Source organism: Camarhynchus parvulus, chromosome Z (assembly GCF_901933205.1).
Source record: "Camarhynchus parvulus chromosome Z, STF_HiC, whole genome shotgun sequence".
NCBI lineage: Eukaryota > Metazoa > Chordata > Aves > Passeriformes > Thraupidae > Camarhynchus > Camarhynchus parvulus.
In genome coordinates, this window is record NC_044601.1 from 32,937,568 (window position 1) to 32,954,611 (window position 17,044).

Sequence of the window (17,044 nt, forward strand, 5' to 3'; positions counted from 1 at the left end):
TCTTCCAATTTCTGTACCTCTGCCCCGTGCTGTGTAAATTGCAACAGTACTGTCCTGACCCCAAGCCCCAACCACCCCTCTCTAGATTATATTATCAAACAAAGGCCATAATCAAGCTATCAAAGGGACTGCACATTTCACCTGCCAGTTTCAGTCCTGTACACTGTGAGAACCTGTAACCTGATGTAAATAAGCTTTTCAAGGCAACTTCAAACGTAACATTAATTAGGGTGAAGGACCTTCAAGTTTTCCCCTTGGATTAGACGATGACTGAGGGACTGTACTAGAAGCTGAGCTGAGTACAGAGAATTTGGTGAGCTAGTCTCCATCTACATTGGTTCTACTTTCACTCCCTGTTTCTGTGGACATAAGGGAGGCTGAATCAAGATTTATTATAATCAGTTTATTTCACCCATCACCAAGTATCAACACTTGGATATCTGTGTGTAGCAACAGCAATCAGGCTACCAAGTGTGATATGTTATTTAGGTAGTTACTTACAATTGTTTTCCAGTTGCTCCATTCTTTAAAATTAGGATATATCTTTAAATAATAATCTCCATGTCAACATATTATACCTTTCATGTACTGCTATGACCCCAAAGCTGTGTTTTAGAAGTAAACTACAGTGAAAAAAATCAGGGAGCAAGAGAATATGAAAACTTTGAGTCTTGAATTATGCTTGCATGTCAGGGAATGGGAGGAATTGAATACACAGTATTACAAAATGCAGTGTAGTATTAAATGACTGCAATAAACCACACATATGCATATCATATCATTCAGTTTTACACATTAATAGAGAAAAAATAAACAGAAATTAAATTTTATTTTCACTTCTTACACAAAGAAAGTAAAATCAGACAGTGGCATGTAAAAGAAAATTGCATTTCCAAAATTCTTTGTTTTAAAAATGACTGTGTGTTTCTACAGTGCAGATGAATCTGTTGGCTTGACTGCACTTACTGACCTTCGCTCAGAAATGTGTTCACTAGTTCTTCAGTCTGGGAGACACTGCATATGACTAAATGTCTGCCTTCAGCTTCAAGATAACATTACAAAGTGGCAGTGAATTTAGTTCTGCTTTTAATGCCTTTTTATCTTCTGCATCTTTTAGAATAGTGCTGTCTCTCTGTTTCTATTGATGTAATTTAATGTGATGTTTCAAAATTCCTTCTCATAAACTAAAATGTTCTTCAACAGCAAACAAATTTTTTTTATTTCTTTGGCATACTGTGGGCTCTACAGTGGAAAGGGCTGTGAATCACAAGCTATCGCCCTGTTTAAACAGTAAAACATAATAAATGCAAGGCAATAGCCTGCCTATTCCTTGCCCCACATGCACATTTGCCCTTCATGGTGCTCCACACAAACAAATAGGACATTATTTTTACACTTTCGCTTCTCCAGAAGGAAGGCATGGAGGAGCTGCTGAGCAACTGCATGAAGGAATGCAGTAGCTAGTTCTCCAAAACAACCACCAAAATGGCTCCACCTGAGCCTCTGCTCTGAAGCAGTACAGCTTTATTCCCCTAATTAAAGTAACAATGATGAAAATGGCACAGGGTGGCTCAAAGGCATGTTTTCATTTCTCAAGGGCTAATTTGAAGGAAATAAACTTGAAGAAGACAAACTTCACAGCTTTTAAGAGCCTCATTACTGACCTGCATTAACTACAGTTATAACAACCTTTGCCAGGTCCTGTGTAAGGAAACAAGTCAACTTCTTTTATATCTAATGCATGTTCTGGCTCAACTAAATTGTTATGTTATTAACACATGGATTGCTGAAATTTCATTCATTTTCAAACGGGTCATAGCAGTCTTGAATCATGTGAAGCTACAACAAAACATAGCAATTACCTCCAACCTTCATTGTTACTGTTTTTATTGTTTGACTTGTTTCATGCTAGTTATGTCTGCTGGTATGTATGGAGGGCAAAGCAGATACCATGGCAGCGTTGCTTAGAGACCTAAACTCAACTCTAAACACCAAGGCCTATTAATTGGATCTTTAGTTTTGCAACACAATGGTAATTCTGAGAGCTCGAAAACAGGAGGATGGCCAATTCAAACAGTCTTTTATTGCAGCATACAGAGCCATGTGCTACCTGGTTTCTGTTATTGACCATAGCTCCTTTCTTTGTTCAGTCCTGATGCCACAACCAGGCCTTGCGATGGCTGATGTCGGGGAAGAAGCAAGTGCTGCAGAGCTCATGAATGCTCATTCTGGTACCACCACACACAGCACAACAAAGCCTGAGCATGCTACCTTTAAGGTGGGATGTTCTCAAGTTCACTGCAAATAAATGTGCTGCACAACTTCCAGCAGTATCATGAAGCCCTGATGAAACTAAACATCTGCTTTTACTGATGAGAAATTTGTCTATGCACCTGCATATTTCAAAGTCTGTGTGAGAATCACAAAATGTCAAGAGGTTGGAATGGACTTTAAAGATCATCCTGTTTCAACCCCCTTCCCATGCCATAGGCAGAGAAATCTCCCACTAGACCATGTTGCTCAAAGCCTTATTCAACTTCAATGCTGCTGAGGGCTGAGGCACCCACAGCTTCCCTGGGCAACCTATTCCAGTGTCTCATCCACTGTCACATTGAAGGATTTCTTCCCAAAATCTCACTTAAATTTCCTCTCTTCATTCGTACCCATTACTGCTACCAAACCTGATGAACTTCCTTCCCTTCAGATATTGGAATGTTGTTATGGGGTGTCTACACAGCCTTCTCTTCCCCATCTCTTCACAAGGCTTCACCAGCCACTGCTCCCTCCGCCGGTCTCTGGAGAGGAGGTGCTCCAGACCCCTTATCACCTTCATGGCCTCCTCGGGACTTCATCAGTGTCTTGTTCTTCTTCTGCTAGGGACTCCAGAACAGGACTCACTGATCCACGTGGGTTCTCACTAGGGCAGAGAAGAGGGGCAAAACACCGCCCTGCTGCCCACGCTGATTGGGACGCGGCCCAGGATGGGGCTGGTTTTCTGTCAAGTTTCAGATCTCCCCTGACTGACAAGCCTTTTCCCCAGCCGGGATAGGGCCAGCGCAGGAGCCGTGCCCCGCCGGGCCGAGCCGCCCCCTCCCCGCGGCCCCGGGCGGCGGCGGCGCGGGGAGGGGAGAGGAGGGGAGAGGAGGGGAGGAGGGAGGGAGGGAAGGGGAGGGAGGGGAGGGGGGGAGGCGGCGCCCCGTGCGTGCCGCAGCCGGTCACGTGGGCGGCGGGACGGGGGCCGGGGCCGCGAGAGGCTGAGGCGGCGCCGGCAGCAGCGATGGCGGCGGCGGCGGCGCTGGGCGGGCTCGGCCTCCTGCGCGCCCGGCTCAGGCTCGCAGCCGCCGCGACCTCCGCTGCCCTCGGCCCGACCGGCCACCGCGCGCCCCCGCTGCGCGGAGGCGTTGCCGCCGCCGCTGCTCTCCCCTCGGCCGGGAGGAGCTACGGCTCCCAGGCGAAGGAAGAGGAGGAGCTGCGCGTCCGGTACCTGGATGATGAGCACAAAGGTAACGAGGGAAAGGCGGCTCTGCACCTGCCGTCCCGGCCTGGCCAGGGTGACCCCTGCGGGGCAGAGAGAGGGCGGCCCTGGGGGAGCTGCCCGACGGCGAGGGGCGGGAAGAGGGCGGTGGCTCCTCCTTCTCCTTGTCACCGCGGCCGGGGCTGCGTCGCAGAGTGCTGGGAGCTGCCGGCATGGCAGTGGCAGATCTGGGTCAGCTTGGTCCTTCTTGGCTCTTCACTGCATCGTGGAACGGTTCGGGTTAGAAAGGACCTTGGATAGTATCTGGTTCGAACTCCTCTGCCATGGGCAGGGACACCCCATACTGGACCAGCTGTGCTTAGAGCCCCATCCAGCCGGGCCTTGAACACCTCCAGGAATGGGACATACACAGCTTCGGTGGGCAACCTATTCCAGTGCTTCATCACCCTCACAGTAAAGATTTTCCTCCTATTAACTAATCTAGGCCTATTTTCTTTCAATTTGAACCAATTCCACCTTATCCTGTTGCTACATGCCCTTGTAAATAGTTTGCCTCATCTTTCATGTAGGTTCCGTTCAGGTACTGGAAGGCTGCAACTAGGTCGCTTCCAAGCGTTCTCATTTCTACACTGAACAGTTCCAATTCTGCCAGCCTTTCTTTATAGGGGAGGTGTCCCATTCTTACCATCTTGGTGGCCTCCTCTGGACTCACTCCAGCAGCTCCATGTCCTTCCTGTGCTGGGACCCCAGAGCTGGATGCAGGGTTCCAGGTGGGCTCTCACCAGAGCAGAGCAGAGGGGCAGAATCCCCTCCCCGGCCCTGCTGTCCACGCTGCTTTGGATGCAGCCCAGGACACGTTTGGCTTTCTGAGCTGGGAGTGCCCATGGCTGGGTCATGTCCAGCCTCTCAGCTCCCACCAGCAGCCCCAAATCCTTCTGGGCAGGGCTGCTCTCCATCTGTTCATCCCCAGTCTGTGTTGATACTGGGGATTGTCCTGACTCAGTTGCAGCACCTTGCACTTGGTCTTGTTAAACCTCATGAGTTTCCCATGGGCCCACTTCATGAGCCTGTCTAGGTTGCTGTGGATGTCATGTCCTTGAGGTGTGTCAACAGCATCACTCCTCTTTTCCAGAGTACTGCAGCATATGTACTATGTTTGTGAAGTCCACCTCTGTGAACTGGCATCTGTTTGCCACTAATTGTGAGAAAATGAAGTTTAGCAGCAAATGTCTGGAGTCATGCCGCTTCAGACGTCAGTTTTGTGCTTGTGTGCAGGGGACAGAGAGGCCATAAAACTGAATCCATGTTTTCTGTGATGGAAGATATGACTTCAGTATTCTCTTATCTCATGCCACTCTCCTAGTAATCATCTCATCCTCCTCCTTGATTTTAGTGTTGTCGCCTACTACTCACTTTTTTCTACTCAGCTATACCAAGAGTCTTATTTTAACTCGCCTGGTTAAAAAAAAAAAAAGAAAATCTGTACTCCTTAATGATGTGCAGCCAGTGCATCACAGAACAGACACTTTGTACTTCCTCTTCTGATGTGATGATCTCTGGATCTTGAAAGTGTTCCACTTCCTTTGGTGCTTGTCACTTCCTTCCCCTGTGGATGCAGCAGGGCTAGGAATGGTGGAGCAGAAGTAAGTGCAAACTCTGTTCCTGAGGATTTATTTCTCTAGCCATGATGTTATACCTGCTTTTACGGAGAGGTCCATAGTATAGCGTTTTGGTATCTGCAGCACGTGAATCTCTTTACATGGAGAATATATCTTGGAACCACCATGTGTTGAGATGTACAGTTTAGTTTATGTCTTTGAGCACATTAACTCAGCTATTTCACACCTGCTGCCAATTAAGGTAAATGCCTGTGAGTTCAGTGTGCCCATACATAGATTTGTATTCATATACAGAGAGGTAACTTTAAAACTTTGAATTTTAGTATGAGCTTAGATGATTATTCTTTCTTTTTCAAGGGAAAACTGATGTTGTGTTTTCATCTGAGGGCAGGTTTTTGTCATTATTTAGGATTGATAGTAAAGATGATATAATCTGATCCTGAATTTATCTTCTGTCTTGTAGTTCTGTTTCCAACTCTTTCCACTTCCTTTAAAATGTACTATTTTAGTCCTGTTTTTCCAGCTGACTCTGAAACTTGGAATTAGTTTAAAACATCTATTCAGATTTTTTTGGGATTATTTTAAGTTAAGGAAGAGACAAGACAGGAGCAAAGAAGAGTTTGTAAAATGTTAGAAGAGTGTTTTTCTTTGCTTATTTTGTCCTTTACCAAGAAGTGGTAGAAAATATCATGATCTTACATAGTAATCAACTTTTATTTCTATTACACAACAAACATAGAATTAGGCAGTGTGTTCCAGCTGTTGGGTTGGCTAGGAATCATTGTTTTTGTAATGTTATGAAGGTGTTTCATATTGAATATGTAGCCTAAAGCCCCAAAACTTGGAGATAGCAACAGCTGCTTTAACATTACAAATACTATCATAAGGAAGGATTCAATCAGTGTATTTTTAATTAATGAATTCTCTGAAGTGGAAGGAATTTTCTTTGGTATTGTCTTTCAGAAGGACACAGAAACAAGCACTGTTTGTTAGAAAAAGATAAGAACAAGGATGTAGAAGTAGGCCAGAAGGAGACATTAACTTCATATGCCTTCTTCAGCAGCACAAAGAGCAGGCAACATTTCTACAAAAGAAACATGGCTCTGCTTCCTCCCTGTAGTGCTAGCACACACTCTCCTCCTTGCTTTGTATACCAAGTTCATCTATATTTATCTACTTACAGCATGTAATATCTCTGCTTAGTGAGGACACCAGCTCTGTAAACACCCCTGTGGTCTTTCCTTGCTCTTTTCTACCCTGCCGCTCCTTGATCTACCATTTCGTGTTCTTGACTTCCCCACATGGTACTCTGGTGTCCCTGTGGCCTCATCACACCATCCCATTACATACTTCTTGACTTAGTGCATGCATGCTCCGACCCTGCTCTCTGACTACCTTCTATGGCACACACATGCTTGTTGATGCTGTGGTTGTGCTCTTGCACGTGCCGAGCATTTCCATGTTGCTCAGAGAGGACTACAGATACTTGGGAGGAAGGAAAACTGGCTGTACGTGCCTCATGTCTTGTAGCACCAGACAAATCTTTGCCTGTAGGCAAAGTATCAAACTGTTCTGCTTCATATCACTTCCATGTGATTTGCATACCCCAGGTCTTGGGAAGTTGTTAAACATGAAGTAAAATGAGACTGGGTTTGCTAAGGCTAGTTACTGGGATTTTAACTCAAGGCATTCCAGCTTCCAAATTTGAAATCTGACCAGAACTAGAATACAAAATGTGTGGGATTTTTGAAGAATGTGATTGCAAAATACCTGTATATTCTGCCCATGTTGCAACTTGTGAAGCTCTTGGTGTCAGTTTTCTGTGAATAAAGATGACTGTCAGTGTATTAATTTTTTTAAATTAAGCATATATCTTTTACTTTATTTGAGATTCTATTTGGTCATCACTAGGGCTGAAATGTATTGCAGTTAATGACATTTCAGAACTTGGGCAAATTGCATTAGTGATCCCATTACAAATTGAAATGACCCTAGTGCTTTGGATTTTTAAGTTATAGGTGCCATGGGGAGAAATATCTTTTTAGTCTAGACTCCAGTGTGATGGTGTCACTTGCTGGAATGTGATATAAATATTTTTAAAATTTAGATTTTACACTAGAATAACTCCTTATGGTCAAATTTCCCAGCTGGTTTTGGTTCAGTTTAGAATAAGATAGCTTTTGGTCTTCATCAGTTGGAATTTTAATATACATGGAATGGGCAAAAACAAATACAGTCTTGGTTGAAGTTGTTTGCTCAGAGGTTGGTGTGATAGCTAGCTGATAAATTGGAAAAGCTTCCCATCCCTTTACTGTGTTTAAAGCAGGGCTGAGCAGGTGAGATCTACTAACTTAAGAAGTGCAGAAAAGAGTTAGATCAGAATTTAGAGATGAAACAGGCTCAGATAGGGGATTTTGAAGAGTGTTTTGATGCTTTTAAAAAGTGCTGGTTAGTACACATCTGTGTGATTTTTCACTTAAATACTTCTTGATAAGATAATTAATGAAAGCCACCAGAATTGTGCATGATATATTCACCATATGTTCCTGTTTTGCTTAAGAAACTACTTGAGAATAAAAAACATCTAAGTCTACTTGTCTGCCTTGGTGTATCTGAGTAGTTAAGTGAAACAAGCTTAAAAATAACTTACTTTGATCCCCCTTCCACTTTTCAAAGCATAATTCAGACTTTTAAAAATATTTTTTAAATTATGGAAAATATCTTGTGTGTGTGTATTTAATGAAAATAAATAATAAAATAAATACAAATAAAAAATTCTGCAAGTACTTCATATGCAAATGTAGTGAATCTTTCAAACTCTGGCAAAATGTCTAATACTGGTTTAAAGACAAGATTAATTTTTAAGTAACCATTTAAATATGTTTCTACCAAACACTGAGGATGATGTTTTGATCTCTAAAATGTGCAAGATAAAAGAGATAAAAAACATTATTAAAAGTAAGATCTCCTTTGTGCTGATACAAACAGTAGTTAAACCAGGATCTAATCTCTTCACTTTATTCAAGTATTAAATTTAGTGTATGCTTTGAAACCAGGATGTTTCTGGAAATTTATGAATATTTTAAAACTATCTTCCAGATATGTATGTGTTCTTATTTCAGTGAAAGACATTTCTTGCTTTTACTGTGCTTTCATTTTATAATATAACTTTCGTTTTTATGGTATAACTTTTGTAATATAAGTTGCATTTCCTTTTTCTCTTGAACACTGATAATTGTACCACAAGCACCTTTCTCTTTTGACAGGGGCAACTTGTAAGTAGAGGATATATTGTACATTTGTGTATGCTTTGCCTCTAATGGTTGGCTAGGAAAGTAGTATACAGGAATATTGCTGCTTATATTAGACAGCACTGGGAATCATTGTCTCTTGGAGAGTCTAGCAAGTTAAGATGAAGTTAGTTTTCAGTATGCAGATGTATTTTTAATAGATGCACATTATGTGCTGAAGTGTGTCCCAGAAATAATGTGGGGATGACTCCAAGGAAAAACTGTGACATAAATATTTGGTTTAGCATTATGTGAATGCTTATTCCTTCTTAGTAGATCTGTCACATTTTTGATACCGTACAGATACACCAACAAAGCAAAGACTACTACTACTATAGTACTACTACTAATTTCTACTTCTGTTTATTAATGATTACTTTTTAATATATTTTCTTTCACAAGTAGAGTTTTCAAACAGTTTATTTTAAAGGATTTCGGAAACCACATATATATGCGTGTGCTTTAGGAAAAATGAGCCATGATTAAATGCTTTAAATGACGATGTAACAGGTATTGAAGAGTCACCGCCCTCAGGTCAAGTCCCCCATGACTGCAAAAAGGGAAACATTGTACCCATCTTGAAAAGGAACAGAAAGCTGAAGTCTGGAAACTAGTGACCCGTGTGCCACACCTCTGTGCCTTCCCTCTGTGAGGAACAGATCCTTCTAGAAGCTGTGCTGAGGCACGTGGAGGACAGGGAGGTGATTCAAGACAGCCTGCACAGCTTCACCAAAGGCACGTCCTGCCTGACCAACCCACTGGCCTTGAATGGTGGAATTCCCTCCATCAGTGGTCAAGGGAATAGCTACACATTTCATTTATCTGGTCTTCTGGAAAGCCTTTTGCAGAGTTCCCCACAACACCGTTCTTTCTAAAGTGGCGAGAGATGGATTTGATGGATGGACTTGATGAGAAGTTGGTTGGATGATGGCATCCAGAGCGTAGTGGTCAATGGGTCAAGGTCCTGATGGACGTCAGTGACAAGTGGTGTGCCTCAGGGGTCTCTACTGGGACCACTGTGATTTAGTATCTTCATTGATGACATAGATGAGGGGATTGAGTTCACCTTCAGCAAATTTTTAGATGATACCAAGCTGAGTGGTGCAGTTGACACACCTGAAGGATGGTATGCTATCCAGAGGGAGCTGGACAAACTTGGGAAGTGAGTCCCACTCGTGAAATTTAAAAAGACCAAGTGCAAAGTGCTGCAACTGGGTTAGAGTAACCCCTGGTATCAGCACAGGCTGGGGATGAGCAGATGGAGAGCAGCCCTGCCCAGAAGGACTTGGGGGTGCTGGTGGGTGAGAGGCTGGACATGACCCAGCCATGGGCACTCCCAGCCCAGAGAGCCAAACGTGTCCTGGGCTGCATCCAAAGCAGCGTGGGCAGCAGGGCCAGGGAGGGAGAGGATTTTGCTCCTCTGCTCTGCTCTGGTGAGAGCCCACCTGGAACCCTGCATCCAGCTCTGGGGTCTCAGCACAAAAAGGGCATGGACCTGTTAGAGTTGGTCCAGAAGAGCCATGAATATGATTAGAGGGATGGAGTACCTTTCCTATGAAAAAAGTCTGAGGGAATTGGAACTGTTCATCCTTCAGGATGGCCGAATGTGACATTCCATTTTCTGAAGGGAGCCTGTAAGAAACATAGAGAGGGACTTTAAACTGAAAGTGAGCAGGTTTAGTTTAGATATTAGGAAGAAATTCTTTACTTTTAGGGACTGAAAGTGATTGCCCAGAGAAGCTGTGGATACCTCATCCCTGGAGATGTTCAAGGCAGTGTTGGATGGGCCTCTGGGCAGCCTGGTCTAGTGCAAGGTGTCCCTGCAGGAGGCTTGGAACTAAATGATCTTTAAGGTCCCTTCCATCCTCAGGATGCTCAGATCTTGTGGTAATGGCATATCAGAACAATAATGATTCAAATATGACTGTAAGGCATGTCTTTTGTATATATAGCTCTGCAATATGTAGGTATCCCTTGCAAACCTTTTATACTTTTCCTCTTGCACTTCTTGCTTCATATTTTTTTCATACTTAAATGAAAACAACTAGGTGGGTGCCATCTTTATCTTTTACTTCTGTAGAAGAAAGCAGAAGTGATAGTTTCATGACTTCATACAACACTGCTAAGGAAAAATCAACTTTTATGATTTGTCTTCAAGGATAATTCCTTTGTAGGAAAAAATCTTTAAAGTGCTTTAGTGTTAAGTGGAGCTTCCTTCTGAATACACTATTGTTGGTCATGGAGTAGCAGTCTTTTGGCTCCAGTGGGGAGAAGAAAAATTCAAGTGTCATTGTTATTGCCATTGAGTATAACGTGCTTCTGAAAAGGATGCTATTTCCTGACTGAAGTATGGTTTTGAGTAATAGCATCTGTAGTTTATTCAAGCATGGGATTTGTAGTGCCTGAAAATCAAAGGTGAAGTCAGGGTGAAGGGTCTTTTTGTTGCTTTAACGTAGGATGATGCTTTTGACTAATCTACTTGTGTTGAACATAAGGAATATTTGAATTTGGAGTGATCCTCTTCCTGGAGAAGAAGTTGTAACAGCTGAAGAAAAGTGCTACAGTACCACTCCTTTTTGCTTAACAGCATGTTAACAGATTCCTATGCAAGTGCTGAGTGGCGACCTTTGTGGGTGGTCCTGAATGAGTATCTCCAGCTTCAGGTATAAGTGTGGGAATTCAGGCTTGTAGAACAAGGAATGAAGGTCATTTGGGTTGACCTGGCTCCACTCCCCTTTTAGGAGGTATCTATACTTAACAATTGACTGTACCTTCAAGAGCAAGAAAGGCATGTGTGCTTTATTACTGCATTTGACACTATTTTTATTTGAATCTTGACAGTGGTAGCTGACAAATGGAAGACTTTGTCTTCAAATTGGTAACTGCAGAAGGAGCAGGAGCTCTTTTAAATCTTGTCTTCTGTGCATGTGTGTGCAACATACATGCAGGAGGAAGGAGAGGAAGGGAGCTCAGACGGTCCTAAGGGAGGACAGGTTTTCCAGAAATAGAAGAAACACTATGCACTGAGATGACAAGGAAGGCTACAGGAGCATAATTATGTATAGATTGTACATTCAAAGCTGAGTGGTGAAGTAGTAATCACCTGGGCAAACAATGAGTTTCTGGAATTCTGTTTTTTCATATCATAGGTTGGTGGCAATACTGTGGGCATTTTTGTTTGAGACAGAGCTTCCTTTCTGCCTTTCATTCCTGGTCCTGTCCTAGTCCTATTTTCCCCCTTATCCTTGCATTTTCTGCATAAAAGAGCCTGACTGATAAAATGTTACCTGGGCAGGATCAGGACTGTGTGCTGGTATTTTGAACTCAGGCAGTTGTGTGGATTCTGGCAGTAATTGTCTTAAAGATTGCTATAATTGTGATAAACTTAGGCATTGCCAAAATAGACTTTTCAGAATTTTCCTCTTTCATATTCATGCCTGTTAAGGTGAGTGGGGCATAAGAAAGAAAATTTTTGTTTCTGCTGCAATATTCAAACCAATGCACAGGTAATCAGTTAGACAATTGATCTGTAACTGGACTAAGGGAGCTGTGACTGTGCCTTTGGAGCCATGTACCAAGCACTGAGCTTGATTTTTGTGTTTCAGAGAGAATTTTTTGTTTGTTTTTGTTCCTTTTAAAACAAAAAAATACCAATTTTTCCCATTGGTGGCATTCTTTCTATGTTTATGGCTTTCTTTTACCTGTATCAGAGTTGCTGGTTTTTGCTCTGATAGCACTTCATGCTTTAAAAAGTCTCTGGAGATAGTCTCTCTAAATATGGAAATATGTGCTTTACACTTAAGCGTCTTTCCTGATGGTGTGTCAGCACTTCATGCAGAAACATGAAATTTGTGCTTGCAGTTGTGTAGTTCTACATTCAAACTTTGTAAGCACTGTTTCTACACAATGATGTTATGACCCTATTTTTGTTATTAAAGTAAGTGTAATTTCTGTTGAGTATTGAAAAGAATAAATAATTTTATTTTCTTTCACAAACTCAGTAGTGATTACACTAGCATTTTTTTTCAGTCCTCAATGCCTTTTGTATAATTTCAAAATAATAATAATTTACATAGATGATACATATTTCACTCCATTGTAACAATGATGTGCTCTTTCTTCCTCTCCAGGAATTGTGGTGCTTGGATTAAACAGATCTCATGCCAAGAATGCACTTAGCAAAAATCTTGTAAAAATGGTAAGTGAAAAGAATAGTTTTTACTAAAGGTGAAGTATTGGAATGAAGCACTTTAAAAAGTGTTTGGTGATTCCCCTTCCTCCTTTTCTCTGTAGATGTCAAAAGCTGTGGATGCTTTGAAATCTGATAAGAAAGTACGAACTGTTGTACTCCGGAGTGAAGTCCCGGGGATATTCTGTGCTGGTATGCAAACTTAATTTTCCTAAAAAGCTGAAAATCTGTATTCTCTTATTGCACAAAAAAAAAAGGCCCAGATTCCAAGGAAACATGTCTTTCTCATATATTAATCTCAGTAACAAACAAAACATTTTTAAATTATTTTCCTCAATTGCTAACACAAATCAAATATTGGGTTTGTTCCTTCTGTGTCATAAAGTATTTCAAAATATATAATAGTTTAACCATGATAGTGAAGAATCATTTAATTGATCTAGAAACTCTTGCCAGTATGTCAGAATGAGGTGCAAATAATTTGAGGCCATATAAGGAGGCTTTGTAGAAAGCTGTATCAAACCTTTCTTTTAAATGCATTAACTTGAACTTTTAATTAAAGAAACATATGTAAACTTAAAATTTCATGATGAATATGCATGTTACTGCAGGCTGAATGTATTCTCAAATTAAAAACAAATCAAAACAAAAAACACACATCCCAGCCCACAAATCCAACAGTATATAAATCTTGCCAAAGTGCTCAGAAAAGCAGGAGCTCTCAGCTACCAGATGCTGGGAAACAGAATTCGCTGACACGTCAAGATCAATTCATACAGCAGTATCTTTTATGAATATCAAGCAAATATTATTCTTATTTAAACATGTTTCAACCAGATCTTACTTTATTCAAATTTAATTTACATCCATTTGAAACGGAAAACAGAAGTAAAACAGTTTGTTCTTTCTAATATATTAATATAACTGTCAAGAAGGAGGAGATCAGTTCTGAAATTTTATTTTTCTGATCATTTTTGTAGTTGTTATTCTTGATAGCCCAAATAACATAATTAGTTTAGTTTTAAATGCAAAATAGTTTTTCCAGTTTTTAAATATGTAGCGTACCTAAGCACTTTTAGTTGAGTTTAAAATTCTTCTGGCTTTTAGTAGGCCTGTTCTCATGCTGATACAGTTTTCACTTACCAGACTTGTGAAAATAATTGTCTTGGAAAAAAAGGGAATAATCAATTCAGTGCTTAGTAATACATATAAATAGGTTAAATGTGTGTGTATTAATCAGCATATTTAATTTAAAGGTTGTATCTTGTTTTAAATCAAGAAGTTTTAAGTTTTAGTCATCTCAGAAAAAACCCTCTAGTTTTTAAACTGATGAAGCATCAGAGCAACACATGCAAATGGTGTTTCAAGTTAAATGTTATGTACTTGAAATAAAAAGATGGCTGTTGGGCTTTTTAAACTATGTTTTTTATTTGACATTCTTGAATTTTGTAGTAGTGGTGTATTGGAAATAGGAGAGCAGAAATTCTGATTTTAAGAGAGAGTATCTCAGGTATGCTTCCATTATTGTACTTATGAGCTCCGAGTATGTTTCCAGTATTCTTTGTTAGCTGTCTTTTCTGAGCTGTTTTGGTATAAAGATTTAACATACTCATTGCTGCTTGTTTATCTGGATTAGAAAGCCAAGCAATTCAGAGTATGTATTAAGACATAACAACAGAGAAGATACCAGGACATTAGGAAGGAAAATTAGTCCTGAAAAGAAGATTGTGAAAAACAAAGGCTGGGTAGCTATATTGGGATCTTAACCCACAGAGTAGAGACAGGATGTGAACTAGGTGGCTCTAATTTTAAAAAAAGTGATGGGTAAAACAAGTGTCCTAAGAAAGGAGATTCCTGTAGCTGAACAAGTGAAATAAATGGTATTCTAACAGTGGTAACTGAAATTTAGAATGAAACAGAATACCTGAGGCAGAGTTTGTTAATGAAAATAGATGAAAATTGCACAGTGGATGGATGGATTGCTTCAGTAGGTGACTTTAATGGGTGTCTCTAAAGAGAATGATAATAAAGGAAGCATAGTGCAATCTGGAAAAAACAGGTTAACAGCTTAGCGAAGTAAGATGAGGAGAGGAACATACTGGATGTAAGAAGGCAGTTTCTGGAGGGGACTCAGGAAATTCAGTAGAACAGAAGAAAGTGTTTTCAAACTTAAATGTTAAAGGAGAATATGTTACTTCAAGAACATTTAATTTCCTTAAAAAATGCAAGGATCATCTAGTGAAATGTCACATTTTCTTATGCCTTATAGTGCTATTTAGTTAGGCTAAACCTGGAATGTTCTTATTTTTTGTATTTCCTCATGAATGTTTTCTTGCTAACATGTGTGGGAATCTCTGTTTTTAAAAGTACACTTCTATGATTATTTTTTGGACCACCATCTGATGTTTTACAGACCGCATATTGGGAAACTTTGTCCTAGAATGTAGTTCCCTTTTATGTGTGGAATGAAGTCCAAGATCATTAAATCCTGCCATTCCTTAGCTATCAACACATATCTGTGAAAGCCACAAGCCAAGTGTCTTGTTTCCTTCTAAGGCCTAGTCCACAAAACATGACATCCAACCATTTTTCTGAAAGTAGCAGTGTGGATGATTAAAATATTTAAACTCTTTTGATGACTGATGTAGATTTGGGTATGATTTCAAATGATGATATTTTCACATGGTGAAATAGGAGGGGGACAAAAATGGAATTGTATAAAAGAATGTAGAGATGTGCCAGAAATCATATCCTTCCATTTCTGCATAAAAATTCACCTTTAGTCTTTACCTACTCTTTTCTTTGTGTCTCCTTTTTAATACTTCATACATCCATGGGTGCAGAAAGCTCCTCATTAACTCTCTAGCACTGATCAAAAGGGACACCCAGAAATCAGAGCCTTGCATGTCTGGGGTTAAGGGTGTCTGTGATTATGCATGGGCTATGTCTTTGAGTAATTATGTCTGTAAGGGCTTCTTGTGCTTCCATTAGAAATGCTCAGGCACTGAGTCACTTCTTGGCTCCTTTCTTTCTACATCTGAAATCAAATAAGTTAAGTATTGGTCTTTCTGGAGTAAACATGTATGACCAGTCCTGGCCTATGTAAGCTGAGTCTATGTGCTTGCACCATTCTGCAGCCATAGTAGGTGAGTCTGTAAAGGAGTCTTTTTATTTCCTGACATTGAGGAAGGCATAGGCTTATGCATGGAATAAGGCAGGTGTCCTATGTGTAAAATGTCTGTGATCAAGTAATGATGGGCTGTGCTGTGTTCACATAAGGTGCCAAATTACATTCACATAGGCAATTTGAATAGCTTGATTTTTCATTATTAATATAATTTTAACATATGTATATTAGTGATACTGCTGAGGTGCTTTTTGTGAGCAGATTTTTAGGCTTTTTTCATCTTCAAAATACTTGTAGAGATAAGTCTGCATAACAGTGTTGGATGATACTGTACTGTGAGGAAGAGAGGAAGCAGTATCCACAAGTTGTTTCAAAATCTAATTTTGTGTTGGTGTGTTTGCAGAGTGCATAAGGTTGGAAGAGACTTCAGTGATGTCATCTGGTCCAACCTCACTGCTCAATCAGAGTTATTCTGGAGACAGGGCTTCTTCTGATTTTAACTGCATGAGGTCAAAAAAAAAATACAAATAGAATACTCGTTTAAGAGCAGTTTTTTCAGTTTTCAGAAGTATTTGAGAATGGCTTTCGTCTGAAGAATTGAACAAGTTAATATTGCACCTTAGAGCTTTTGTTGTTCAATTTTCTAAGCCTTTGAATAGAAGGTGAGATAATATTTATAAAACTTCTAGTTATAGAATTTTACGTTTGGATATGTTTTGGCTGAAGCTGAAGACTGCTGCATGGTTCTAGGTCTCCTGCTTTCTTCTGTTTTTTCCTATCTCACCCACTCTTGTCAGTATGTTTGATGACGTGAAATAGGGATTATGCCATATTTTGCAATTGAAAACTATGGAATCAAGTAATAATCTTTCCTTTTAAACAGTTTTATGTGTTGATTGTTATAGTGATTAAAGAAACAGATTCTGATTATATTCTTTTCTTTCTACCTTTTTGCTTGCTGTTCCTTGTATTGTTGTTTTTCTTGGTTTTGTCATGTTCCTCCATCCCTCTTCATGTCCTGTCAAGAAAGCATAAAAAACCATATTCTTCATGAATTTGTTTCAGGTAGTAATTTACTGGCCCATAGTCTATTGGTTCGATTTACAGCTCATGCTAATAAATAAAACCCCTTGCTACTGTTTTACCATTCAGAGTAGTACCTCTGGTGCCTGAACAACCAGGACAGTTGCTTAACTCTTACAGTCTAAGTCCAGTCACAGATAATTTCTCTTAAAAATCCACATGTGAGTTGTTCTCAGTGTCCCTGCATCCATCTGGTCTCTCTTGATATGCAGGAAGAAAGCCTACTATCTCCTTCAGGAAAAAAGGACTAGAGGAACACAC

General features: G+C 40.4%; 1 protein-coding gene across 4 annotated transcripts in view; it reads left to right on the plus strand.

The window, feature by feature from the left end:
- Positions 1-3,267: 3,267 nt before the first annotated feature.
- AUH (AU RNA binding methylglutaconyl-CoA hydratase) overlaps positions 3,268-17,044 on the plus strand; it is a 112,745-nt gene continuing 98,968 nt past the window's right edge. For 3 of the 4 annotated variants that reach the window (XR_004061506.1, XM_030968999.1, XM_030969000.1), the window contains exons 1-3: positions 3,271-3,503; positions 12,515-12,582; positions 12,678-12,765. Coding sequence is in view for 3 of the 4 variants with exons in the window: in XM_030968999.1 (XP_030824859.1) it covers positions 3,278-3,503; positions 12,515-12,582; positions 12,678-12,765 (382 nt within the window). In the remaining variant the exon portion in view is untranslated. Of the gene's footprint in view, positions 3,504-12,514; positions 12,583-12,677; positions 12,766-17,044 lie in introns of all 4 variants that reach the window. The other variant, XM_030969001.1, reaches the window with a different exon arrangement.